This window comes from Thunnus thynnus, chromosome 8 (genome assembly GCF_963924715.1).
Source record: "Thunnus thynnus chromosome 8, fThuThy2.1, whole genome shotgun sequence".
Lineage (NCBI taxonomy): Eukaryota > Metazoa > Chordata > Actinopteri > Scombriformes > Scombridae > Thunnus > Thunnus thynnus.
In genome coordinates this window covers 21,534,647-21,561,073 of record NC_089524.1, presented here as the reverse complement: position 1 = coordinate 21,561,073, position 26,427 = coordinate 21,534,647, and the positions used below count along the sequence as shown (strand labels likewise).

Genomic DNA, 26,427 nt, shown 5'->3' with positions numbered 1-26,427 from the left:
CTTTTGCTGTCTCCAATTAGATATGGCTGAATTTCAAATATTTATGCAGATATTATGAGTTTGACTGAGGACAAAATACACAGAGTTACGTCTAAATGGGAAGAATTGAGGATGGAGTTGACAGATGATTGGTGGAAAGACGGTCAGAAGGGAGTCATTATCATGTGCACGGCTCAGTTTAATCCAGTTAAAAGTGGAACATAGAGTCCACCTTAGTAAAGCCACATTGGCTGAAATATATCCTGAGTCTGATCCAAAATGTGACTGGTGAACCCTAAGCACATCTAATGCAACGATTCTGATCTTAAGTGTTTTATACGTGATCTACTGTCTTGCATACACCACTACAACCATGCCCACTGCTAGCCATATTTGGTGTGCCATCAGAGCCCTTGCAATGCACAGCCCGAAATGGAGATATATAATTGCCTTTACAACACTCTTAACAAGAAGAACGCTATTACTATCTTTGAAATCTCCAAAACCAGTCTCCTTTTCAATCTGGTTGACTGATGTGATGTTTTTTTCTAAGCTTGGAAAAAATAAAATTCCCTCTTAGGGGAGCCACTAGTAGTTTCTTCAAGTTATGGAGACCATTCATTGAGTATTTCAATAACTTTTCAACCATTCCTCCAGACTAAGAATCAAATCTCTGGCCTGTTTACTACATGTATAATCTGTCCTTTCTAACGTGATTTATTAAGTATGTTGGTACATTGTAAGGAACATTTAAACCCACTTAAGTTGTGATGTTATAGTTAAAGTAAAAGTGAAATATGGTAATATGTAAATTACTAAATGTAAATGATTATGTTGTACTTGTCCTGCTTTCACCAATAAAAAGAGAACATGAGGACACATTTCTTAACTCACTAAAGGTCAGATAAGAGCAAGCCATGAGGAACTGGCGAAGCCTGAAACAACAATGAAGTTGCTGAATGTCGCAGTGAGGCAGAAAGGCATTTCTCTGGCTGTGAAATGGAGGCTGACAATACAGACGAAGCATTTTTACAGCAACAACAAGGAGAAAATCATAAACACAGAGCAAAAAACTAGCCTCAGGTCTTCAAAAGAATACCACAGACTCTCCCACCCAAAATAAGACCAAAATGCAGTGGGGAGCTTTTATTGAGAGACCACAAGTGCGTACCATAAACAAAACATAATATAATTGAATTGTCCTTTTTTTTTACATTTTAAACCTCTGGGGCAGTCCCTGCTCCAGTTAATAGTACCTTATGAGATTCTCTAAAATTGTTGTTGTGTGTGTGTGCACTGTCCTGTGCTGTCATTACACAGACCTAAGGGAAATGCCAAAAGTAAGGAGACTGTGTGTATGCCTTGTATGTTTGTCTGTGTATTCTGTTCACAGCCGTCCTGACATCACCCCCAAATGTAACATGGAAGGACCCACCCTCTTGTCATCCACACGGATCCTTCTATCCTTCTACGAAACTATTCATACTGTCTGAATAACAATTACATAACACATCTGTCTTTCCAAGAAACCCCACAGATGCCAACGAAAAAGTGGCCAGTAATGACCATGTGTGGATTGTTAGTGGCTGCATGAAAAATTTTGTGATTCTATCATAAGGGTTCATGGTACACACTGATAAGTGATAATCAGCTAAATCATTAAACAAGAGACTGAATTGATTTGATTTCTAAAGTGGAACTGTAGAGCAGATGCTTCTCCTGTGATTCCCAGACTGTAGAGCAATTCAACTACATTGAAAAAAACTGAAAAATTATGAATTGTTTGAAGCTCCCTAACCGTAACACTAACCCTAACCCTAACCCACCCTAACCCTAACCCTAACCCTAACCCCAACCCCAACCCCTAACCCTAACCCTAATAAGCTCCTGAACACTACGTCTAGCAATTGAGAGTGTGTGAAAACTAGTTAGCGAGCAAGCAGAAAAGTCTAAACTATTAGCTAAAAGTAATGGATAAATGGTGGATATAATTGGCTAAACGTACTGAATAAATTGTTGAAATAGCTAAAAGTAATGGATAAACAGTTAAAATACTTAGCTAAAAGTAATATATAAATGGTAAAAAAGTGTGTGTCCAGTGTGGAAAAATACACTGACCATCATCAATAATGGGTATAAACTTTTGCCTTCAACATTTTATTTTCATATTTTACCCAGAATTTAAAGTTAATGGCTTGTGAAATAAAAAAATAAAAAAAAATAGGGCAGGATGAGAGAGTTTATGTTGGACAGGATCCCGTCCAAGTGTGGACATGGCAACCACAACATAATAGTTACATAGGGGCAAGTGCATGCACACCCATGCACATACTCATACGCACGCAGCTGCATGCAAGTGTGCACTGGCAAGTCCTTGCATGCCCTATTTACTCCTATGAAGAGACTTCGTCAGATAAATTGCTTGGGCGCATTCTTAGTTATGCGGCAAATTAAAGAGTTTGACCTACAGAAGAACTTGTGAGCCAAAAATCCTGCCGATTAAAGAGCAAAAAATAAAGGAAGAGATAGACTTGTCCACTGAGAGAAGACCTATTAGTAATCTCTCTGACCTACAGTAATCGGAGTCACATCACTTTTGCTTCTAAAATACACAGACATAGTATATTTGGACAAGGATGTCCGACTTTTTTGTTTGACATTTTGTTTGGGCAATCAGATGTCTATTTAGGCCTACAGGGCTTGGGAATGTGACACTACTTAACTTCACACGTACATACACTTAATCTTACTGGAATTCACAGTGAACTATCTCCCAATTTATAACATATATCTAAACATTTGACCAGAGAAAAATAAACAGGGTCAACTGGACAGTCTTTTGGATCTGACCAATCAAGGCTAGTTGAGTGGCCTGACAACATTTTGGTCATATCACATTTTTACAGTTATATGGACGTCTGATGACATTCACAGAAATATGTCTAAATGACACCTATACTGTGCAATTACCTATAATGACATACAAAATAAGCAATATCAAAAAGAGTTGGAGCTTGCAGCTGATAAGATTTAAAACCATCCATGGTTTTGACTAGTCCAAGTCAACCAATCTTTAATTTTTAAGTTTTGTTTCATTCTTTCAAAAAAACATTTCCTATATTAGGGGTGTAAATTTCATATTTCTGACTACTACTACTACTACTACTACATCTGCTCTTCAACCACTACACCCTTCAGTGTTAAACCTAATGAATAACAATGCTCTCCGACAATGTAACAACTCTAATGTTAGGAGACTTAAGTGATAAGAGTGTGGAGAGGACTCACATCATCATCTGAGGAAGGGCTTCGAAGTGTGACGGAGACCACTGGTGGAGCAGCAACAGGAACAGGCCTGTCTTGGCTCAGAGTTGGCATGGTGACCACATTGCCAGTGACAGCCTGTGGTGTCTGGATCTGTAACACCTGGTTTGGCTGAGACAGCACTATGGGACGACCTGAGAAAGAGACATATAGACACTGTCAAATTACAGGGTTTAGCCATACTATAATCATATTTTTACTGTATGATTAACACTGATTAACACTGAGTGTGATTATGTGTTTCTCTCAGGCTCTTCTTGTGTCTGTGTGCATATTCCGATACCAGAATTTGTCTTGCCATCTATAACAAAAACATTTGAGCTAGTATTCTGTTATGCTAGCTGAAAGCCTTAATAGTCTTCTGTTTAAAGAGCCTCCTGCTGCAGATGGTCCAGTCCAACTCCTAGAAGCCCTGCACCTCCGATGACCTGCGTTAACCCCTTGGCTTTAACAGGGCTCACTGTGTTTAAACTGCAGGTGGAAAAGATGTTTACCATCTTGACCCGTGGTCTTAAACTTCCACATTCCAAACTGAGTTTTTATGTGCATAAGCACACATAAACATGCACGTGTGCCCACATTTTAAACTGATTATGACCTGAAAGACAGAAACTAGTAAAAGCTCAACAAAACACAATATTGTCCATGTTTATAAATGTTCTGTTAATGTAGGAGCCTCCCACAGTGCAGCCCACCCTTTCCAGTATTGCTGTGCTTCGAACCATTTCTCAAACCGACCCAAAAAACCTTCATCCTCTAATACTAAACAGCCTGTCAGTGCTAATCGTGTAGAAGTGTTAGCCAGTCCTGCTAATGAATGTGTGTGGTGCCAACGCTCTGTCTTGTGCCCAAGCTTACCATCTGTAAGAAGAATTCAGAGGGATGAAAGTCAAAAGAAATTAAAAGCCTTGAGAACTCTCAGCCTGTTTGTTCTATGGAAATACATGACTGCCCATGTCTATGTCCATGACTATAAAAGTGAACTAATCCGTTATCTCTAATTTTTTCTTCTATCTGCCTGATGCACAGGACTCACTCCTCAGCTGTGAATATTTAGGAGAGCATCTTAAACAAAAGAGGATCATAACGCAGAACAGGCTTGACTTGGACTTTCATCTGGGGTCCTAAGGTTGGATGTCTTGGCTGTAGTCATCTGCCATCTTGGCTATTACCAGGCAGAAATCAGAGCCAAGTTCAAATTCAAGTCGAGAGAGGTCAGATACTCCACCCACTTGGGTCCCAGGCAATGACATAAGTATTTAGATTGGCCTAGGTGGTGCTGATGTAACACACAGCGAGGACCAGATTGGTAAACCAAGAAGGCCAAACCACAAAACAACAGCAATAATGACTTTAATGCATGAAACACACAAACACACCACAGTCCATAAATAGTGTTAGGGGATTGTAAGTAGTCCATGTGGGTTGTAAAACAAACTTGCTTGATTGTATGTATGATAGCTTATTCCCATTGTTGGATTTTTCTCAACTGTAACCTTATTTTGGGAGTGTTTTGTTTATAAAAAAGGAAACATTTAACATCTTAATGACAGATTTGCTTAGTGTTATTTGACCACCAGGCAGATTAGACTGAGACAGTGAGGACTGAAGCTCACAATAAGCAAAAATAAGGTTAAAACGCCATCTGCTGGCTAAGACATAACTGGAACATTTCTACCTAATCAAGAAAGTAAATACAATTCATCTGAGAGATCAAACTTTACTAATATTATGTCCTCTCTAAATTTAAATGAATGTGAAACTACTTTCAGTAACGAACACCCCACTGAATGTGGTTTCTCATATGCAAAAATTTCCAACGAACTGGTCTGATGCAATACAGTGGGATGTGAGGCAATGTTTCAATGTGTTGCAGTGTGAGCTCTGACCTGGAGGGGGCGCTGGCTGGATGTTGATTGGAGCTTGTTTTACTACAGGCAGCACAGTGGTCTGCAGAGGCTGGATGATGATTGTCTTAGCCTGCAGGGGGGGAGCTGCGTGAGCCAAGGGCACAGCTGTTATCAACGGTTTGGGCTGGATGGAAACCTTTGGGCCGAACTGAATTGGCCTCTTGATCGGCTGCGCTGGTTTGGCTGGTGTGTGTGTCAGAGGACAGAGATGGAAGGAGTGAGATAAGAGAGAAGCATTTTAAAAGTTAAATACAAGGAAGGCTGATTCTGACAACAAATAGTGTCAACAAATAGTCCCCGGTCTTTTCTAATGAGAATACATTTCTCATCTTTGTTTTTTTTGTTTGTTTGTTTTTTTTAAAATCACATCCAAATTTCTCCAAACCCAGAATGTGGTGCAAAATTTCCCGTTTTTTGGACAATGAGTACAAATATAGATGACAGCTGAATGAGCAGAATGTGTGGTGGTGGTGGAGGCAGTCTCACCTCGTGTGGTCTGGCTGGTCCTCTTTGGAGCTTTCTTAGCTGGGGGCACGATCTCAGAAAAACCACTAGACTCTGAGCAGACTGAAACAGGAGAGGGCTGCAACTGTGGAGACAGGGCCTCATCCTGGATGGGGAAGCAGAGAAGACTTAGGTTCAGTATCTAGCGGACACCTCTTTTTTAGACACCAGCAGAAAATACAAGTTTGGGGGAAGCACTGGTTTCAAGCAACTGACTCTTAAAAATGTAAAAGTTCAAAGTTTTGTCTTGATTGCACAACAGCTTGTTATTGGCATCCAAACAGGCTACTAAAGAACACAATGACTAAGAGTAGCTTCAGAATCACTGGATTATGTTTGCCTGCAGCCGTATCCGTCATCAACAAACTTCAAAACAAAGTAGAGAACAATATCTGATTAAATGATTGTTGTCCTAGTTGGCAAAGGCGAGGCAGTCATATTTTCCGGAAGCCACTCACTTTTTTGTAACATAGAGTTTGTACTTTCTGTGTAGTGAGACATAACAAGAACAAACATGGATCACATGTCCTTGTCAATATTCAAAGACTCAAGTACACAAATGTGTCCTTGGACTCAGTCAGGGTGATTCAGTTAACAGACAAATCTGTGCAGTCAGTGTTGGGTCCAGACAAAGATGTAACCCATGTCCTTGTTTTGACACACTGTGAAAACATCTGCCTGCTAAATTATGCTAATGTGGCTGAAGTTGTCAGCACCTTTTTTTAACGAGGAGGCGGGGCACCATTCAGATGGACAGCAAATTATTAGCTTGACAAGGTGTTTAAGGCTTTTGTTAATAAGCGTCTCATGTGAGGGAGTGCACATATGTATACGGTTATGTGTGTGCTTCTATCCAAAAGCAAAGAGCAGCTGTCAATGTTTTGGACACCATCTGGATGAAGCTTTCATGTGTTCAAACTACACACATATGTAAATACACACGACCAATAACAAAAAAGGTAAAATTTGCATTGTAAATATAAGTCAAATGCTGAAAACAAAGAAGGACAAAGAGTTGACGACAGTGACTTACTTGTAAGGAGTATGGGGACAGGGCTTCCACAGAGGCAGGAGAGGGGACAGAGCTCAGAGTGTGAGCAGGTGAGAGAGAGTCCACACTCACCTCACCATCTGGAGGCACAAGGACAAAGACACAGAAAAAACATGTCATATACAGTATGTAGAATGGGCTGATGTGATACTGAATATTTATGCACATGACCTCAAGACAAACAGGCTTTTCCTGTACTTCCTCAAGCCATATTGACCAAATAAACAAAGACAAGACATTCTGGTTTTATTCTGTCAACATTTTCCTCCTTTTAAAGAAAAATAGCAACCCTGGCAAACATTCTTACTAGTGGGTAACTTAAGGTAACACTGACTATTGCACAAAAGCACATGACTAGAGTTTTACCAGTGATAGCCTATGTTCAACAGATCGACGCCAGACTCTCACTTCCTCATTTCATTCTGCAAAATGAAACATCTGTGGCACAGTACCTGTGCAGGTGCTGCATGTGTCCACTTCATTCCACGGAGGTATGTCAATATCAAAGTCCAGATCTGGACCCTCACTGGCCTGAGAAACAAAACACACACTTTTTAATCAATGGACCTCATCAGGATGAAAATTAGTAACAAAAGTCAATGGCTAATTAACAGTGTGAGCAACGGGTATATCATTATTTGTTTATGAGCCATGCAGTTCTGTCAAGTGTGGAAAACAAGCTGTTATGTCATGTGAGTGGGAAACTCCAAGTGTCCAAAAAGCAGTCAATAAAAACTCTTGTAAAAGTTCCTGTTATAGCCTTTAATATGCCTGACACCAACACAATGTGCTGAACATGTATTGTGTGTGTGTGTGTGTGTATGTGTGGTGGGGTAGGGGGTTGGTACTATATCACGTGTCTTTACATATCATACAGCACTGCTTTGTTATCTTATGATGCATCTGCGTTTCTAGCGCTGCACTATGCCACTATCATTCTTTTCTGATTTCAGTTCCTGTGACTGTGTTCCAGTTGATAATATACATTTGCATATTGAGAAGTTGAGGGACTCACATAGCCAACGTTCTCCAGGGCCTCTAGCAGCTCGTCTGCATCTCCCAGGTTGTCCAGCTCATCAAAAAGGCTAATGTCTGTGTAACGACAGGCATACATACAGTGCACAACAGTTTAACCAAGAAATTAATCATGATATTGGATGTTAATAAGAATAAATATTCAACAACTAAAAACTACTGAAACAAATATTTCAGTACATCTCCCTGCAGCAAGTGTACATTATGTTGTACTAGAAGGCTTTTAGTGAAATGTTCTTTTTGATTTAAACTAGCAAATGAAAACAGCTTTTACAAAACAGAATTATTATTTTAGTTTAACTAGATAGCTGTACAACTGTTGGCAGTTTAATGTGTACTTTTTTTAAGTTTCTGTCATAAAACAAAATACACATAACACACTCAACACAAATAACACAACTAGAGCTGCAATGATAAGTCGATTAATTGATTAGTCACCAACTATTAAATTAATCGCCAACTATATTGACAATGAATTAATCATTTGGAATCATTTTTTAAAAGGAACTTTTCTAAATTCTCTGATTCCACCTTTTCAAATGTGAATATTTTCTGGTTTCTTTAGTCTTTTATGACAGTAAAATTAATATTTTTGGGTTGTGGACTGTTGGTTGGGACAAAACAAGACATTTGAAGATGTCACCATTTTCTGACATTTTATAGACCATACAACTAGTCGATTAATCGAGAAAGTAAACAACAGATTCATCGATTATGAAAATGATTGTTAGTTGCAGCCCTAAACACAACCAAACCAAAAAACAAAATAAAGTAGCAAAATGGATAAAGTAAGTTAAGAAAACATTTTTATAGTGGTCTTTATCACTATTTTTATATAACAATAACAACAACAATAATAATAATAATAACAATAATAATAATAATAATGATAATAATAATAATAATAATAATAATAATAATAATAATAATAATAATAATAATAAACCATGTGTAAGATATACCAACCACACTTCTTCTGTCATGTTTAATACAATAAATGTTTACATAAGCATTCATTGGTTTTGAAGTTATTTGTTCAAAATTAAATACTGGTCCAAATTATGTTTCTCCACTCCAACACAAGTGGAGCAAACACAGATTAACAGCATCACTGATCAGTGCTCCATGTGGCGAGAGCATTTGTGGGTATTGTCTGTATAAGACAAGAGTAGCCTACTGTGTGTAGAACGGGTCATATCTCAAATATGGCGTTTAATTAGTCTCAAAACTCATACACGCATAAAAACCAGGCACATGCACATGATACGACACACACAGAACAGCATCTGTGAAAACCATTCTCCCGAGAGAGGATTTCAGCTCTGTGAGCGCACAGAAGAGTATCTGTGAAAAGCATCCTTGCAAGGGAGCATTTCTGCTTCTGCTTTCCCACGAGCATGGGGCTGTGACGAGCACGAGCTCAACCCTCCCTACACACTTGTAACTGCTCAACACTCGCTTCAAGTTGAATTCTGAGACTTTGGAGTCGGGAGAGTCGGGAAGTAAGAATGGACAGTCCGCTCCTTTGACTGGTCACTTAGAATACTGACCATGACCTTTGACTCACTGTTTGGTTTGATCACTGACACAGTTTAAGATAGGCAGTTGCCTGAAGAGAAATATAAATAATGATATTTAGCACCTGATTTTCCGTTTTTTAACCACTTACACTTATGAAAAAGTGTTAGACATCGTAGCAAAAGCCTTAACACTGTTTAAATCCACTTTCAGATTTGTGAAACCTAAAATTTTGCTTATGAAAACAGAAAAAAGGGCAATTTCACTGATATTTCTCCATCCAGACCACAATAGTCGTGCACATGCCTGATGTTCATGTGTGGTTTTGTGACTAACTAAATGCCATAGATTTTTAAGATCTGATGCAAGCATGGTCTGAAATGTACATCATAGTTCTCATTTTTATGTGCGCGGGTTTAGAGACTAATTAAACTCCATACATAATCTTCAGATAGCGGTCGCACTTGATTTTCCAACACACTAATAAGATGTAATAAGCCATACTTTGTACCAAATTAGACAAAAACTATTAATATAATATGTTCTTTATTAGACAATAAACATATCCTAATTAGACACCATACAAAATATCCTCTAAGAAAGTCTAACAAGAGTCTAACAGTGGGATATAAAGATGCAATGTCCTGGCAGCTTCCATAGCCTAATGTTACTGGGGTCGAATTTCTGCAAACCTCTTAAGGATTTTTTTGTTTTGTTTTGTTTTTTATGACAGTTGAAAAATTAGAAAAATATGAATGGTATAATATAATTTGAGCTGATTTCCCATTTACTTTTCTCAAAATTGTACAGTAGAATAACTCCAGGGTTGTCCTGAACATGATTCGATTGAAAATTTCAGCAAACGTCTAAAAGAAAAGAAAAGTGACAAATCAAATAAAAGGAACTTATGAATGACATACTGTAACTTGAGCTGACTTTCCCTTTGATGAGTTTATTATGGAAACGGCTTTTATCATATTAGGAGTATTTCGTGGCATCACACTCAACAAGACTGCACTGAACAATGATGTAACATAAGAAACAATTTCTGTAATGAGAATCTTTCGTCCTTTTTGGCCGCTCCAAGCACCGGTGCCGTAACAGCGTGAATAGACGCGCATCAAAATCCAAGCGGCGTCTGACTTGACCGGTTTTTTGCGAATGACGATCTATGATGACGACTCAATTAACCGCAGTCTCAAACTCGTCTAATTTCAGCCTGTGTTGTCTAATTAAGGTATCATAGGCCAAAGTTGGCAGCATTAAATATGGAGTCTAATTACAACCTAATTTGGTTGTAAGGGTAGATTGGCGTCTAACTGTTGCATATTTTGGATCTGATATGGCACTGTATTTTATTTCTAATTAGACTATGATCTTGTAAAATGGTGTCTAATAGTGTATTAAGATCTCCTTTTTGGTTTCTAATTAGAGTAAAATTTGGTATAACAACAGTGTCTAGGTAACATTATGGTATATTTTGGGTCTACTATGCGGTTTCTAAGTACAGCATAATTTAGGTGTATGGTGACTAACAAGGGTATAACTGTGTTTGTTTACTGTCTAATAAAGAACATATTATTTATAGTTTTTGTCTATTTTGATACAAAGTTACAGCTTATTACGTCTTATTCGTGTACCGTAAATAACGTGCAACACAGACAGCTAGTGCTAACTCGCTGGCTAAATCGTAAAATACAGAAGTACCATATCGACCTCAGACGTACGTACAATTCATTTTGAAACAGCAGACTTGTTAGAAGTTTTAATTTAAGGGAAAGTTTATTTGTTAGTTATTTATTCGTCGGTAGATATCTCTGCTTCCTTGAACGGTTCTTTCTAGAAACTGAGTGACGCTCAACATTAACTTACCCCACTCTCCTCCCTGGTCGATGGAGATGATGCCTGTCTCACTGTCCATCACAGGGTAATGTTGATGATTTCCGAGGTCTAACGTTAAGTCGGATGACATCCTCTTTTGAATTCATTAGTAAATTGTCTCAGAGTAACAAGTCTTGTAGTTGTTTTGTAGGAAACGTCCTGTTTGACGCATACATAGATACACGTCTGACTTACCGTAAATCTACGGGTGTCACCGAGGGACAAATGTGCCAAACAGCGAGAAGAGGGGCAGCGCTGGAACTGCACTATTGAACTGGTGTTGCCTAACCAGGCCACAGGGCGGCAGGATGGTACTGCAGGCTCAGCGGCATGCTGAGAAAAGGTCAGTATGTACCATAAAGTTCACGTCTTGACACTGAGTCCCCTCATGACAGAACAGAGAGGAAGAGAAGTGACTCAAGAAGACTTATGGTTTCAAAATGAAATTTACGGGCTGACTTGAGGGCTAAGCCCCAGTGGTGGAAAGAAACTAAGTACATTTAATCAAGTACTGTACTTACTGTAAGTACAATTTTGAGGTACTTGTACTTGAGTATTTCCATTTGATGCTACTTTATACTTCCACTCCACTACATTTATTTGACAGCTTTAGTTACTTTTCAGATGAAGATTTGACACAATTGATAATATAACAAGCTTTTAAAATACAACACATCGTTAAAGATAAAACCAGTGGTTTCAAACCTTTTGGGCTTTTTACGTCACATTTCAGATGTATATGAGTTGTTAACAGCTCCACCAAATTGGATTTTTCCCTCTAAACTTCTCACATGGTTTCATTTCAATAAACGTTCAAATGATGAGAATGAGAAAAAGTCTGAAAGTCTGAAAACTGAAAACAGATTTCTGTATCAAAGCTTTGTTTTTTCTTCTTGTCTCTCTCATTAATCATCTCACGACCCCTCAGATTTATCTGGTGACCCTTTAGGAGGGGCCTGACCCCTAAGTTGGGAACCACTGGACTAAACTAGCTAACTGTATATAAAGTAGTTCAAACTAGCTCCATCTGCAGCAGCTACAACAGTAACATGCTGATTATACACTAATGCTTCAGTATTAATAATCTAATGATGTCATATATAATAATATATCACTCAGAGGGACAGAATTAATACTTTCACTTTAATGCTTTAAGTACATTTTGCTGCTAAAACTTATGTACTTTTACTTAAGTAGGATTTTTCATGCAGGGCTTGTCATGGATTATTTTTACATTGCTGTATTGGTACTTTTACTTAAGTAAATGATCTGAATACTTCTTCCACCACTGCTAAGCCCACATGTAGGATTATAAGGCTGAGGGTGAGGAGTAATGTTGTCATACAAGTGCAGTGAAAGAAATCAGGGAACAATCATATTCCCAACACAAGTCAAACTATTTCCAAGGTCAACAATGAATTGTAATGCTCCACATGAACAAAACATCCTAAAAGTGCTATGGATGAAACCATAACAGCTCCAGCTCCATGACAACTTAGATGACAACCATGGTTGAAAAGCTCTAGAAAAAGCTAGTAAGTGGACCTTATGTTGGTAATATTTTATATTCAAACTTATCTTTCAGACAAACACATCTTGTCCTTCACAAGGTGCACAGTACTGACACAATAGGCCTTCACTATACTACAGTCCTTTCTGTGAAACTCTACATTGGGGTTTCAATGTAGAGTTGTGGAGATTTCACCACTCATCTTCATCAGGGGCTTCATCAGGTTTGGAGTACCAGGCATTTAAACCTCTGTGGGTCATTCACACCCTCATGTCACATGAGTCATTAAGGCTTCATGGCGGTCATGTGGGAGTTGTTAGAGTCACATGAATCAAGGTGTGAATTTGTGTTAAACCACCTGGGAAGTGGTGTCAGGGTGGCAATTTAGGCATCTAATAGCCTAAATTATTTAGATGCCCTCTGAATATGATGTTGGTGGGCCGGCCAGTGTCTTTTTAAATCACACATAACTCCCACTGGTTCTTCCCATATGTTGGGAATTTGTGAATAGCTCAGCTTAATAAGTCAGTCTCACCATGGGCATACAAAGCCTTGATGGGTGACTAATTAATAAGTAAACTTCATGTTTCCAATGTAGTGAAAACTCAGTTTTTCCATTGGATAGACTGATTGATTTGGTAGTATTTTATGTTAGTCAGTCAGGTGAAGACAATTTGGTTGACTGCTGTCCTTTCAGTTCAACAGCAGCTAAGGCGCTGAAAGGACAGCTGGACCTGAGGACAGTGACAGTAGTGGTTGGAGTTGGTGTGGACTGGACGGACGGATGCTTCCGTAGGGCTTCTGTGCCGCTGACATGTCACTGCTGGTGAGAATTGTACTTTAGTGTCACGACAGAGAGTGCAAGCATCTTTGAACCCCTTTAAATCTGTATAGAGCCTGTTAGCAGACAAAGTCTCTGTGAAATAGAGTACAAAAGGAGAAAAAAGAAAGACAGAGGATATCATAGACACACAAAAAAAACAGTTGTATGATGTCTTCTGTGGCTCTATAGGAGCTTTGTCAAGTCTGAGAAATTTACTTAAGTGACAAAGCTTGCATGATAAACTAGGTGTGTGTTGTCTGAAAAACATGGGCATTTAGCAGGCTATGTAGACAGCCCAATGAAAGACGCTATAGAGTTGTATTATGGGAAGTGTAGTGTCCATGGTTTTTGGATTTAAAAGTCAGGATATCTTGGCCTCTGGTACATCAATTTTGAAAATGCATTAAAATCTGTCTCTCAAAGGCCCCCCAACTTCAAGTGTAACACTAAATTGCTGAAGAGACCTTTTACATACAGACAATCGCATGTGACAATCATCAAAACTGACCTTTTTTTTTGTCTTTTATGATGTTTGGTGACCCTGTCTTTATTTGTGTAATTAGTGCGTGAATCATCTGTATGCAAATGTCAGTGCGCCTATAATTTGATTTAGTCCTATGAGTGCCTGTCCTCATACAACAAAATGGTTTTGAACAACTATGACTCAAAGTCACATGTATAGCTCCTGAATGTTGTGTATACACTGTACACAAGGAAAACACAGCAATGATAAATATTACACAGTTGGACAAAAGCTGTTTAGCTCCATGTTGCATGCATCCGGCAAGCAGCTTTAGTCCCTGATCTTGTCAGATAAACATGTATGTTGCCTCCGTAACGGAAAAGGTCGGGTCTTACGAGGTATATACTTAGACTATGCGATTCTTAAATGGTAAAGGCACAGTTGGAGGTGACATTGTGCGCTAAAAATCAGTAGCAGGTGTACTCTGGGCCTAATCCTTCATGGGCATTTCAGGTCGTAGTGAGATTAACCTGGGGTGGTCTGGTTTTATTCCCTGCAGGATTGGTTCAGCTGCATTTTGAAAGAGCAAGCCCCCAGTCTGTCTCAACTTATTACAGCAAGGCAAAGACTAACACAGTGGTCAACCATCTGCCAGAAGTCTGCAGTCCACCTATAATATAAAACCCAATCAACTAATGTGAGCAATGTTATTTCATGAATCACTGCTAAGTCCAGTTTATTGTTTATGTTCAGAAAGACTCTTAATTGCCAAAGTGACGGCGGCCTATGCAGCTTCTTACCGTACCTTAAAGTGTAAAACATTCTTCACAGATATGAACCATGTATTTGCCTATATCGTGTGTCTTCATGGTAATGTGGACTTGTCTGATTGGAGTGGTGTGGTAATGGCATAGATGATGCCTTAGTCTGTAGGCTCATCATATTGATTGTGTGTAAAGCCCCACTGACTCAGACACGGACAGCAGATTAACAGGTTGACCTGATATGTTGACAGCATGGTTTTACAGAACATTTGTGTAAAATGGATTATGAGCTTTGGTCACATTGCCTCTGCTGTTGGAGCTGCTACAATATGTCTCCTCTTTTGTCTAAAGCATGACATCCGTTTTCATGCTTTGTTATTTTCAAAATATCAGAGCATTTAAGAAATATAACAATTTCTCATCAGTCAAGAATACCAACCATGGTATTAGTAATAAGATTTCCTCTCACTTTAGAATCAATTTGTCATCATTTGAGTTATGAGACATAATTGATATAATAGCATGGCAATGAGAAATTATAATTTTGCAATACTTTTAAATTAATACTTATGATTATGATGTTACAGTATTTTTGGATGACTACTGGAGGTTTCAAGTTGTATTTACACACAAACCTGAACAATGATGTGCACATTATGACAGAGAGAGATATCCATTGTTAATTTTAGTGAGTTAAAGCAGTCAAAAAACTTAAAATAATTTATTTTGTTTTAATTTTATTTTTCACAGGCACAATGCACATTGATCAACATCACTGTAAATGTGCCAGTGTTAGCCAAAAGGCTAATCTTTAATTAATTTTCTCCCTTGACCAGATGTTAAATTAGCCATTAAAACAACAATAAAACAAACATCATAACGAGAGAAAGCAGGCAAAACATGATGCAGCAACAGAGGATAAAAAACTAAAAGGCAAACATTCATATGTACAAAACAAGCAATTAATACAAGCAGACAATCATGATGTTACAATAAGCAAAATACCAGACAATATCTACTTTCATATCACAATATTATACTATATTTCCAAGCTCCACATACCCACAAATTGTTTGTTCATTGATCAGCCATCAGATCACTCAGAACAAAACAAGATCACCCAATCTGAACCCAACTTTCACATTTTAAACAGAGTTTAGGTGGCTTTATAATGCTCCCTGCCTTTTGTTATCTGTAGTCCTGATGGCTAAAGATGATAAAACCTTACTTGCACATTAGAGAGTAAATATGAAATGAGATACACAGCACACACTTGTTCACTGGAATCCAATAACATACAAATCTGCTTTTGCTCACAAATCCTGCCACTACGATCTGACAATTAGACTGATGTCTGTATGGCTGCTGCAAAATCAACAAGTTAAGTTTGGAGCTAGTTTGCGGGATATTGAGCAGTCTCCTCCTATACAGTAACTAAAACTTTTTCAACTATAATTTAAAAATTTTAACAATACTTACAATTAGGAATCATATAGTCACTAAATTGTGCATCATAGTAATTACCATTTCTGTGATTATGATTTTATTTCTGAGACAATAATTTTGCCTCCAAGCTTCAGTACTGTAGGTCTCTTGTAAGAGTTTTTTTTATCCTCCGTGGGATATCTTGTTAAATGTAGCCTATTGTAAGGTGCAAATATGTACATAAAATGAATATCTCACACTGTCACACACAATTTCAAAAGACAAAATTCCCATAATGGTGATAATGTAAAACTAATTAGGAAAAGAGGAGGGGAAATAAAAAGTTAATAATGTTATTTATCACACAGGACTTGAAATTAGTCTTTACCACCAAACAGATTGATGTAAATATGCAGAGGCCTGTCAGTGTGTCAGTTTAAGACACTTTGGTGGATTGACAGCCTGTTTTCAAAAAGGCGTTCTATATCTATCTATATCTTTCGTTTCTTTGTTTCTTTTGCTGCTAATTTCTGAAAGAGTTGCTGTAAATGTCAGTATTCTTTGCAATTATGTACTTGTGTTTTTAAGAAATACTTGAAATAGCTGACATGCGTTGAGCACTTTTCCACCCATGTGGCCGTGCAAGGCAGTGAAAAGGAGTGAGAGAGTTGGAGGACAAGCTTCTTCTGAGCAAAGAGAAACCCCTTTGCGAAAAGGGAGTTCGAGCTACATTTCATCTTTTGTGTCCCAGATTGATGACCTATGAGATGGATGATGTTCTGTAGTGCCGTGTGGCATTGTCTTATCCTGGCTGACACAAAGAGAGAGAACACTTATCATCTCGGGCTTATGTATAGAGCAAGGGGGGCAGGGGTTGTCAGAATAGTGAAGAGGGTCCAGGAAGGTGGGGGGTGGTGGGGTCCCCTCTGATAAAGCGTGATGGAGATGAGCTAATGACAGCAGAGGCAGATGGAAAGAGCCATCTCCCATGACGACGCAGCCAGAACCTCCATCCTGAAGCCAGGAGAGGACAGATACAGAAAGGGAAGGAGGGAAATAGAGGAAAGGGGCCAAAAAGAGAAGAAGAGGGGGGGGGGAGCTTTGATGTGTGTGCATGTGTCATGTGTTTCAATCCACGCATTATTGAGTGTGTGTGCTCTTTGTATGAATGCATGTGAGGTGCTGTTTTAAGGTGACGCAAAGCACGCAGTTTGTTGCTCAGGTTTGTGTCGGCCTTTTAGCAGCTCTGAGACTTGCTAGCAGGTGGCCCAGGTTTGTGGAGCTCGGTTTAGGATTAGGCTTTAGGACATTGTTTGGTGGGAATGGTGCTGTGAATACAAAGGGATTAGTGCAAAGGGTTGCTTCATTGACTGTGAGTTTGCGTGTGTTGGGGAGGGGGGGAGTAGGAGTCTGAAGTTGATGGATGGATTGGATAGCCACCAAAATAATTAGACAGAGGAAACAAAGTATTAGCCCGGATGAAAACAAAATATAGGCCTGTACAAATACTATAATGGGCGAGAGTGTTGCTGGAGTTAGAATAAGTACAAAATCATAGTGCAGGTTTGGGATAGAGATATTTTGTGACTTTATTTTTCTAAAGCATCCCAAAGAATAAATTAAGCTCTAATTTGGGGATTTTAAAATGTCAACATTCATGAAAACAGGACAAACACACGTTTTTCCAAGTTCCCACGTTCCCCTTCTAATAGAGAGAGAGAAAAAGCCCTACCAAAATCATCTCAATGCCTTGAACCATGTGCCACCATTAGGGACACACAAAGAAAGATCTGACAAATGACCATTGTAATGTCCCTCTTTGACTTTAATGAATTTATACGTTATCTGGCCCTAATGGAGGCTGCGGCGGAGGGGCTGGCGCAAGGCCATAACAAATGAAAAGCTCTGATTAGTGTAGAATGAGCCCAGAAAAAAAATGCCATTCATCTTGGTTAGCATCCTCCTGTGCTCTTTTATGGGTCGCTGTTACAGGGACGGTGGAGCCGGGGGTGCTTGTCCCATTAGCGGGGCAGCCCAGTGGTCAGCGGCCCGGCGTTGACGGAGCGTCTGCCCGCTCCGCAGTTCAAGTCTGTGAATGCCTCAGTGCGGCTTGACTCCTGAATAACCTTCTGAGGTACCGGGAGCTTCACCCCTACATGACCCCGCACTCTGAAGAGGGGTGTGGGGGGACCCCGGGGGGTACCCAGACCCGGACTCACTCTAGCAATAGGTAAACAGTGGAGAGATTCGCTCAGAGAAAGACGACAGGAGAGCAAAAACAGTCTTATTTTGAAATTTTAGAAACAATAATGTAGCCTATTAGGCTGTTGGGAGCGCCTAATTTGATATGCAAATTGGAGTTTTTAATACAGAATAAAATGGGGAAGTTGGGAGCTTAAAGGAGGAATTTGCACATTAAACTGCAAGAGAGTTAAAATAAATGTAAATGTTCTGGTTCAAGACTGCATTAAAAGTAGGTCATTACAATAAACTGTTTAGGTTTAGAAGCATTAATGCGCAGAAATAATCAGAACAGAAAATGTTAGTCTTTATTGTTTTATTCTATCATGCTTCATGCGTCACTAATAAACATTTCCTTATTAGACTTATTGGCTACAGTGTGTTCTTAATGAGGGAGATTTTTCAGATTATGTTGCCTAGAAAACGACTGGCGGAAAAAAAAAAGACGGTTGTTTTTTTAAAGGCATCGCCACCTTTCTTCTGTCTGTCGTGATTCCGGAAAGTAACGTTTTACACTGATAATATTGCAACACAGTGTCACTGCAGGAGAGATGTTTCGTCATGATCGTGTTGGAGCTTGATATCGACCACTGTTGTCATTGGGAGAAGCCCTGTTTTGCCGCCCCCCCCTCGCTGGGCCCCCGTGTAGAGCCGCCTTGCAGAGTTCAGTCGGGCTGGAATGTGCTGGGATGCGGAGCAGCACCGACTGTAGGAAATCAACGCCACAACTCGCACAGTATGGACAGTAATGATCCGTATTTACACCTAAGTAAGTACGCCTCAACATTATATTTAGAGCGCAGACCGCCTGTTGTGTTGCTTTTGACTCAGAGGAGAGTGCGTTTGTTTCATGGCGTCTTCTCTCCAGTCTGCGAGCTGTGCGCGAAAGCGACCGCGGACTTTAACCACCGACTCCCGTCTGTGAATGCGGTTGTTAGACTACTCTCTTTGTTAATAATCGTTATGCAACTGTGCCAATTGAAACGAGAGCTGCGACCAATGCAAAAGTCAGGTGATCGCGGTTGTGCCGGTCAGGCAAGGTCAGAGGTTGGCACTTTAATTGCGCTTATGTAATTTATGGCGCTTGTCGCGCGTCTCTTGCTAAACTGTTTGAGACAGAAACTGAATTTATTGGTCTGAGATGGTCGTCAGATCCAGAGAGAAATGCACGAAACAGCCCAGAGGAATGGCGGATTTCTACTGATAAACAAACTTACTTCGTGGTAAACAAGCAGGAGCATAGATTGACTGACGCGCCCTGGTCAGCGCTGTGGCTATATTCAGCTGAATGACAGCATGATGTGATTTTGCTAAGTAAAGCTGAACTCCGGTCTGACTCGGTGACTTTGCCCTTGAACCAGCTGATGACTTTTCCCTCTATTATCAGGACTGTTTTTTTTTGACAGCCTAAAATCCACAGACAGTACAAACGCCACTGATCCCACTATGGAGTTTGCAACATGTGGATTACATAGGTTATCCTACTTACACTATACCTAATAAGTGTTAGTCCTGTGTTTTTGTATGCTGAACCTTTTAGATTAGACTGTGTGGACACAGAGTCTGGAGCTTTTGAGCCTCATTGAGTCACACACTATATGCATCATTTATCATGTGATGTTTTTTTTTCCTTCCCCTGAAAGATACACTCATTGTCAAACCACTGCAGTAGAAATGTAGCATGTGCTTCTAAACCACTGTGGGGGGAAATGACAGATAATAGTGTGGCATTACAAGGAAACAAATAAAACCGGTCTTTGAAGACTAAATTGTGCAGTCCCCTTTATGTTATCACAGATATCTCGGCACCATTTGGAGGGGCTGAAAATTGTTTCCATAATGAATGTGGCTCCCAGGGGAATGAGAGAGACATCTGGATGGGAGAGCATGTAGAGGGAAGCCAGGAGTGTACAGAAGTAACAGAGCATTCCCCTTGGGCGATAGAGTCTTTCTTGTCTGTCTTTAAAGAGTTGCTTACTCTGATCAGCTTGTAGTTGCATCCCAAGATATATGCAGATAAGCACAGCATTAGGCTGGTGTGCTGGTGTGCTGTTATTGATCTTTTATTAAGTAATATGTGTCAGTTATGCAGTCCACTGCTAATAACAAGGTTTCTTTCTGCTTACAGCCAACTAAAGCAGTCTGGAAAACATTGTGAAATGTACATGTTTGTCTTGCGCACATCATTTAGTAACACTGTAACTTTCGGTTGTAATTTACATAGTTGTATAGTGTGATTTATTCTTGTTTTGCTGCACCATTATGGTCTTACAGTAATGTTGTTGCAGAAGCTTTCCAACACCACAAGGCCAAGGGTCTGATTTAAACATTTTTTTTTTTTCATTTCTGGCATGAAAATGGTAAAGTAAAGTAAATATCAGATATCTGTAACACAAACCAGTATCAACTGAACCGTAGATGAGGACACTTCTTATCTTTTAGTGTATTTATGTTGTGAAAGTTGGTAGTGAAGCCATTGAGTTTTTTTCTCAGTGAAGGCCACATCCTCTGAAACATCTCTCCCAGGAAGAACTGTTCTTGTTTTATCCATGTGTTGGCTCACAACTTCAATCAACGGTGTATTTTCGCATCAACAGCCCGCACACAAAAACATGTATGGTCATAAATGTATGACATACTTCTTGAATGGGAGATGATTACTTGAAAATTAACACACTCCCTTTGGAATCTGTCAGCAGTGTGCCGCCAAGGCGAAGCAGCGTGAAGTCAAAAACAGTCTGGTGATTATGCGCGGATTGTTTCGTGATCCACTCAACTTTTTTCCCAGACATGTTATGTTTCAGCAGGTTTGATGCAAGCCCGCCGGCCCCGGGCTTTAAGTAGAGTCAGCATTTTTCTCTCTCTCAGCACTTCAGCATTTTTTAAATTTTCCATCAGTGGAAGTGATTCTAGACACACTGACGAGCACCCACTCGCTGCTTTTGACGCTGAGAACTTATTTAGCTCTCAGATCAGGGAAGTCATGGCAGAGATGGAGAGTGAAGGGGAGCAAAATAAAGGGGAAGTGGAGGGGGCGGTGGAGAAAGAGGTCACCCTAGTTGATGTGAACTCTCGTCACTTGCCAGGGGTCAATGATTCACCTCCCGGTACACACGTACACACACACACACAGAGGCACACTCACACACACACACAGACACTTCCCAATTGCAAATATGCAGTCTTCCTATGTAACGCAGTGCTTATTGTACAGAAAAATGTGACCATGATATCATGTGACTTAAAGAATGTGGGTGGTACTATTTGACTGTGAAGTCTCGGCCGTATTAAAACCTGCTTTCTAGCTGCCGATCCCTGCACAGAGGATTCCCCACCCACTCCTGCAGAGTTAAATAAACCACACAGATAGAGGAGGTGTGGCTCTCTGCAGGTATTTGCTCAAGGATTCTATAGCTTGAGACCAGCCATGCTTCAATGCCAACACATGCATTAGCACACAATACATACAATAGGTGTATTCCTGGGCCACTTTTGATTGAGTGTGTGTATTTCTGTGTCAGTGTAAAAGAGTGCTTGACTGTGTGCGAGTGGGTGCGTGTGCTAATTGTGAGAACAGGATGAGGGAAAAGAAGGGGCGTAAGGAGGCCACTCTCTGGGCTAATTGCCAGTAATTAGTCATTAGTGAAGAAGGTCAAAGCCTTGATTTAATTCCAGCTTTAATCAAGCAGAGAACCTTGAAAGGCCCCCGCAGGCTGCAACAGTGTTTGGTTATGAGATGTATATAGCTATTTCTTTGCTAATTATGCAATGACAACATACATGTCACACATGGGCGCACACCAACTCTCGTTTTCCACACTCTGAACATTTACTTATGTATGACAGGTCCCTCTGGTCTTAACCATGTATCAATCTCAGTGTTTGCTTTGAATTAATTCAGCTATTATAAGGCGTAACAGCAAATTATGTGACTAAATTCCCATCTCTTCGTAATGATGCATCTCCTCACAAACAGAGTAAATGCTACCTTTTGCACCTGTGTATGCATTGAGCCATAACTGTTAATGTGTCTGCAAAAAAAAGTTATTTCCAGTCATCCTTGCCACAAACCTTTAAGGGGAGACATTCATTGTTGCCCATTAAAAATATAAGTGTTAAAAAGTGTCCTGTAATACACTCAGATGAAATGATTAGTTAATTTATCCGTTGCTGATTAATTTTCTAATCAGCAACAATTGGGATAATCGATTTATCATTTTTCAAGCAAAAACACCAAATATTTGATGGTTCCAGGTTTTTAAAATTGAGAATTTGCTGCTTTTCTCGATCTTACATTATTGCAAATTAAACATTTTTTGGACAAAAGACATTTGGCTGATGTCACTTTTTATAGATCAAACAATTAATTGATGAATCGAGAAAATAATCAACAATAAAATAATCAATAATAAAAAATAATTGTTATTTGCAGCCCTTTTTTGGTTTTGGACAGTTGACTGGACAAAGCGAGGAATCTGAAGCTTCGGGAACTTGTGCTGCACATTTTTCAATATTTTCTAACATTTTACTATTATTTAAAAATAATCAACATATAATCATACAGCAAAACAATCATGTGTTGCAGCCTTATACCCAGAATGAGTCCCAAAGCAAGTTAGTGATTAGAAAGTGTAAGCACCAGGGAGCTCATTAACACCATTAATAGGAGTGGGATTGATGAGGGGAGATTTATGGCTCAGTAGAATTTGGTTTGACTGACCAGGCTGGAGTTCTTCATGGCACAAATGGCAGCAACAGGTAACAACTAAGTACATTAGATCTCATTAAACCTCTCCATGGAGAGGCATGAAGAACACGCTGTAAACCTCGCTTGGCTATTTTGAGTGCTCCGAGTTCCATTTTAGTGATGATGTTCTGTCTTGCACAGCTGAATGCAAGAGTGTACCCATTAAAACAACACACAAGCATAGCTGTTCTGAATAAAACACGTTATTTTTCTGCCTTTTTCTGCTTTTCACACATTTCTGCCTTTTCCAACTAAATTTCCACCCAACCAGATATGTTGCATGATGATCTTTCCTCATGTCAGAATCATTCATTCTGTCAAAAATCACTGCTAGACGGATTGATAAAATATATACAATTACTGGACCATAAATATACATGACATTGATGACAAACTGCTGATTAAATTAATTGAAATTTGGATTAAACATTTAATGGTGTACCCTAAATTGAGGGTTGCTCGTACTCCCCCCTCTTCCACTTCTTCCACGATACATCTATGAATGCTAAATATGGCTCTCGGGTTAATTTGGTGTGTTTTATGTGGGCCACGACATACTATTATAACAGCGTGCATTTAACAAGGGCTATTATTTTAGTTTTTCCCTGTGGGATTTGTTAAGTCTCTAAGAGTTGCAAGTGTCTCTTCTCCTTCGCTGTCTTCTTATGTTGCGGCTGCTGAGTCTCTTGCCAGGTTACTGTCACCGAGAGGATCTGATTACTGAGGGCTATCCTTCAAGCGCTGTATGGACATTTGATCCAGCCACATGCAGGTGCACTGCTCATAAGAAACTCTGTTGAGTCATGTCAGTAAAATAGACCCACACATGGTGGTGGAAGGCGTCTCAAGTTTTTAGTGCGATCTTCCGATGCAAATGGCTGTTTGAAAAGCTGAAGGGTATAACATTTGATAGGACGGCAGGATAAATTAAAAGCAGCAGCTGCACACTTAAATCAGTGCCAGTTTCACATTAATTGGCAAGGGCTATTTTCTGGCGATAATGATATGACACACTTCCATTGCTAAGAATTCCTGCTGTCTCAGTCATTTATTTACAAAATTACTGCTGTGATTTGCACCCTGATTTTGTTTCACTAAAGTCATTTTATTACTATTTTTGAAAGCCTGTTCTGATTGTTGCTATCTTGTAAAAAAAAAAAAAAAAAAGGGGGTCAGAGTAAAGACTTAAACCTCTCCTGGGTGTTACAGTTTATTTAGGCTCCCTTAGGCTTTGCCGTGTATTGTTCTTCGTTGCTTTTAAGGTATATTTTTGGCTTGTGCCTGCATCTGGGTTTTCGCTTTGCTGTGTGTTTGCTTGACCATCCCGGGGCATTGAAAAAGACAATTCCTGACTTCCTGGAATGCTATATATGTTAAACACTTTCTAAACACACAAACATACTAACAATGTGCACTAAGGCAACTCGGCGTGTCAAAATAAGCGTGTATACTGGCCCGATTTCATGGCATCAATGTTTTTTTTGAGTGAGATAGAAGAGAGAAGAGAGAATTCTGGCTGCTTCTTGTAACTTCCTTCTCAACACCCACAGCCCATTCACACCAGCTACATATTAGACAGAGAGTCTGTGACTAATATTCTGAAAAAGAGAACAAAACGAGGGGCAAAAAATGCCATTGACACACAAAAACCTCTGTGTACTACAGGAACATCAGTGTCTTCCTGTCTTCCCATGCTCTCCAGTCTTGATCCCTTTTAAGAGCGAGTAATCGGAAACTTCTGGTTATACTCTCCTCTCAAGTGTGACCCCCCCCAGCCCCCCCACCCTTTACCCAACCCTTACCACCCAGCCTACCCCCTCTTGCCAGATACCCTGTTCTGCCACTACAACAGGTGTCTCTGCACAGATAGTTTTACCAACACCCAGAGAAAGAGAGAGAGAGAGAGACATGAGATGAGTGGGCGGTAGAAGAGCTGATTTGTGCAGCAGTCGGGCAGCAAACAGTTCCTGTGGGATTGATCTCTGGGGAAGGATAATCTGGGTAATCCTATAACCGGCGCCGGTGGACTCCGCCTCTTTTGCTCTTCGCTAACACTCCCCCCCCCACCCCCGTCCCTCTCGCCGCCGACCCTTCCGTTCCTGTTCTGTCCTGAAAACTGGTTGAGATCCGGAGTGTCCACGTCATTTTTAGTTTGTCATCACGCCAACTGTTGAGTCTGACTCCTCGTCCAGAGCGACTGGCATCCTGCCAGTGCCACGCTTGCACCTGAAGGCATGTGGCACCCCGTGGTATCACCTGCAACTGGAGGAAGCCCTGGGAGGGACATAGGTTATGGCCACTGTGAGTAGCCTTGCTTGTGTGTGAGTGTCTGTTCTTGTTGGAAATAATAGGACGCAGATCAGGATCGGTCCCGGGATTGCACATGATGGAAGATATTGCTCGTCTTCGCCACTGCGGCTCTGTGATTTTCCAAAGAAGTGAAGCTCGAGCAGTAAAAGCTGGTGCTGCACATGTACATTATGGTAATACCTCAAATCTCTGTGCACTCTTTGAAAATTTGTATTTTGAATCTCTTCGCTCCGGGGGAGAAATCTGAAACTTCCAGGGCAAATTCATCTGTGAAACTTCTTTGCATTTGAAGTTTTCTCTATGGTTTTAATAGAGTTGCTTACATTTCACTGTGCGAAGGACTTCACGTTGCAAGGGATTGTATGTTTACGTCCAGATTTCAGGATCTTATTGACTACAAACAGCAGCAGTTGCTGCCTCTAAAATCAATGGATCTTTTTAACCATGTGTGACAGGTACAAGGCTTTGCTGTTGCATGTTACAATCTAAAAGCTTGTGACTCACTTGTGGTCTCAGATGTGGTCAGTGGTGATGCCACTCAACTAAAAGGATGCTTCCAGCTCTCATTGCCTTGTCCTTCACTATCTATTTATCTCTCAACACTTGTCCCTTCCTATTAGCCCTCTCCATCCTGCTTTCTCTCTCTCTGTTTGTGTCTGCTGTCTGTCACCCTGCATCCCTCCATCAACGCTCGCTCTGATGAGGTTTTTTTTTTTTTTTTTCCCCCTCCTTCCTGTGTTTGAAGTGGTGTGGGAGGTGTTGATGCGAGCCTACACACATAGCGTAGTTAGCCTGTTAATGAGCTTCACTGTATGTGTGTGTGTGTGTGTGTGTGTGTGTGTAGATGGCAGAGCGCTTGTTCTTTTCTGTTCTTGAAATAAGCATGTTACACATTAATTTTTACAACTGTAGTTCCTCCTCACTGAAAACCATGAAGATGTT

General features: G+C 40.0%; 2 protein-coding genes across 5 annotated transcripts in view; one reads left to right on the top strand and one right to left on the bottom strand.

Moving 5' to 3' along the window:
• atf6 (activating transcription factor 6) overlaps positions 1-11,430 on the bottom strand; it is a 42,684-nt gene extending 31,254 nt beyond the window's left edge. The window contains exons 1-7 of the mRNA XM_067597138.1: positions 11,194-11,430; positions 7,784-7,860; positions 7,221-7,299; positions 6,751-6,848; positions 5,700-5,823; positions 5,193-5,396; positions 3,268-3,437 (exon numbers count right to left, since the gene is read on the bottom strand). Coding sequence (XP_067453239.1) covers positions 3,268-3,437; positions 5,193-5,396; positions 5,700-5,823; positions 6,751-6,848; positions 7,221-7,299; positions 7,784-7,860; positions 11,194-11,293 — 852 coding nt within the window. The 5' untranslated portion in view covers positions 11,294-11,430. The remainder of the gene's footprint in view (positions 1-3,267; positions 3,438-5,192; positions 5,397-5,699; positions 5,824-6,750; positions 6,849-7,220; positions 7,300-7,783; positions 7,861-11,193) is intronic.
• An 87-nt stretch (positions 11,431-11,517) lies between these two features.
• Positions 11,518-26,427, top strand: part of rxrgb (retinoid X receptor, gamma b) — a 35,151-nt gene continuing 20,241 nt past the window's right edge. The window contains exon 1 of one of the 4 annotated variants that reach the window (XM_067597147.1): positions 11,518-11,545. In XM_067597147.1, coding sequence (XP_067453248.1) covers positions 11,533-11,545 — 13 coding nt within the window. In that variant the 5' untranslated portion in view covers positions 11,518-11,532. Of the gene's footprint in view, positions 11,546-18,974; positions 19,198-25,105; positions 25,477-25,498; positions 25,659-26,427 lie in introns of those variants that run through there. The other 3 variants (XM_067597144.1, XM_067597146.1, XM_067597145.1) reach the window with 3 other exon arrangements.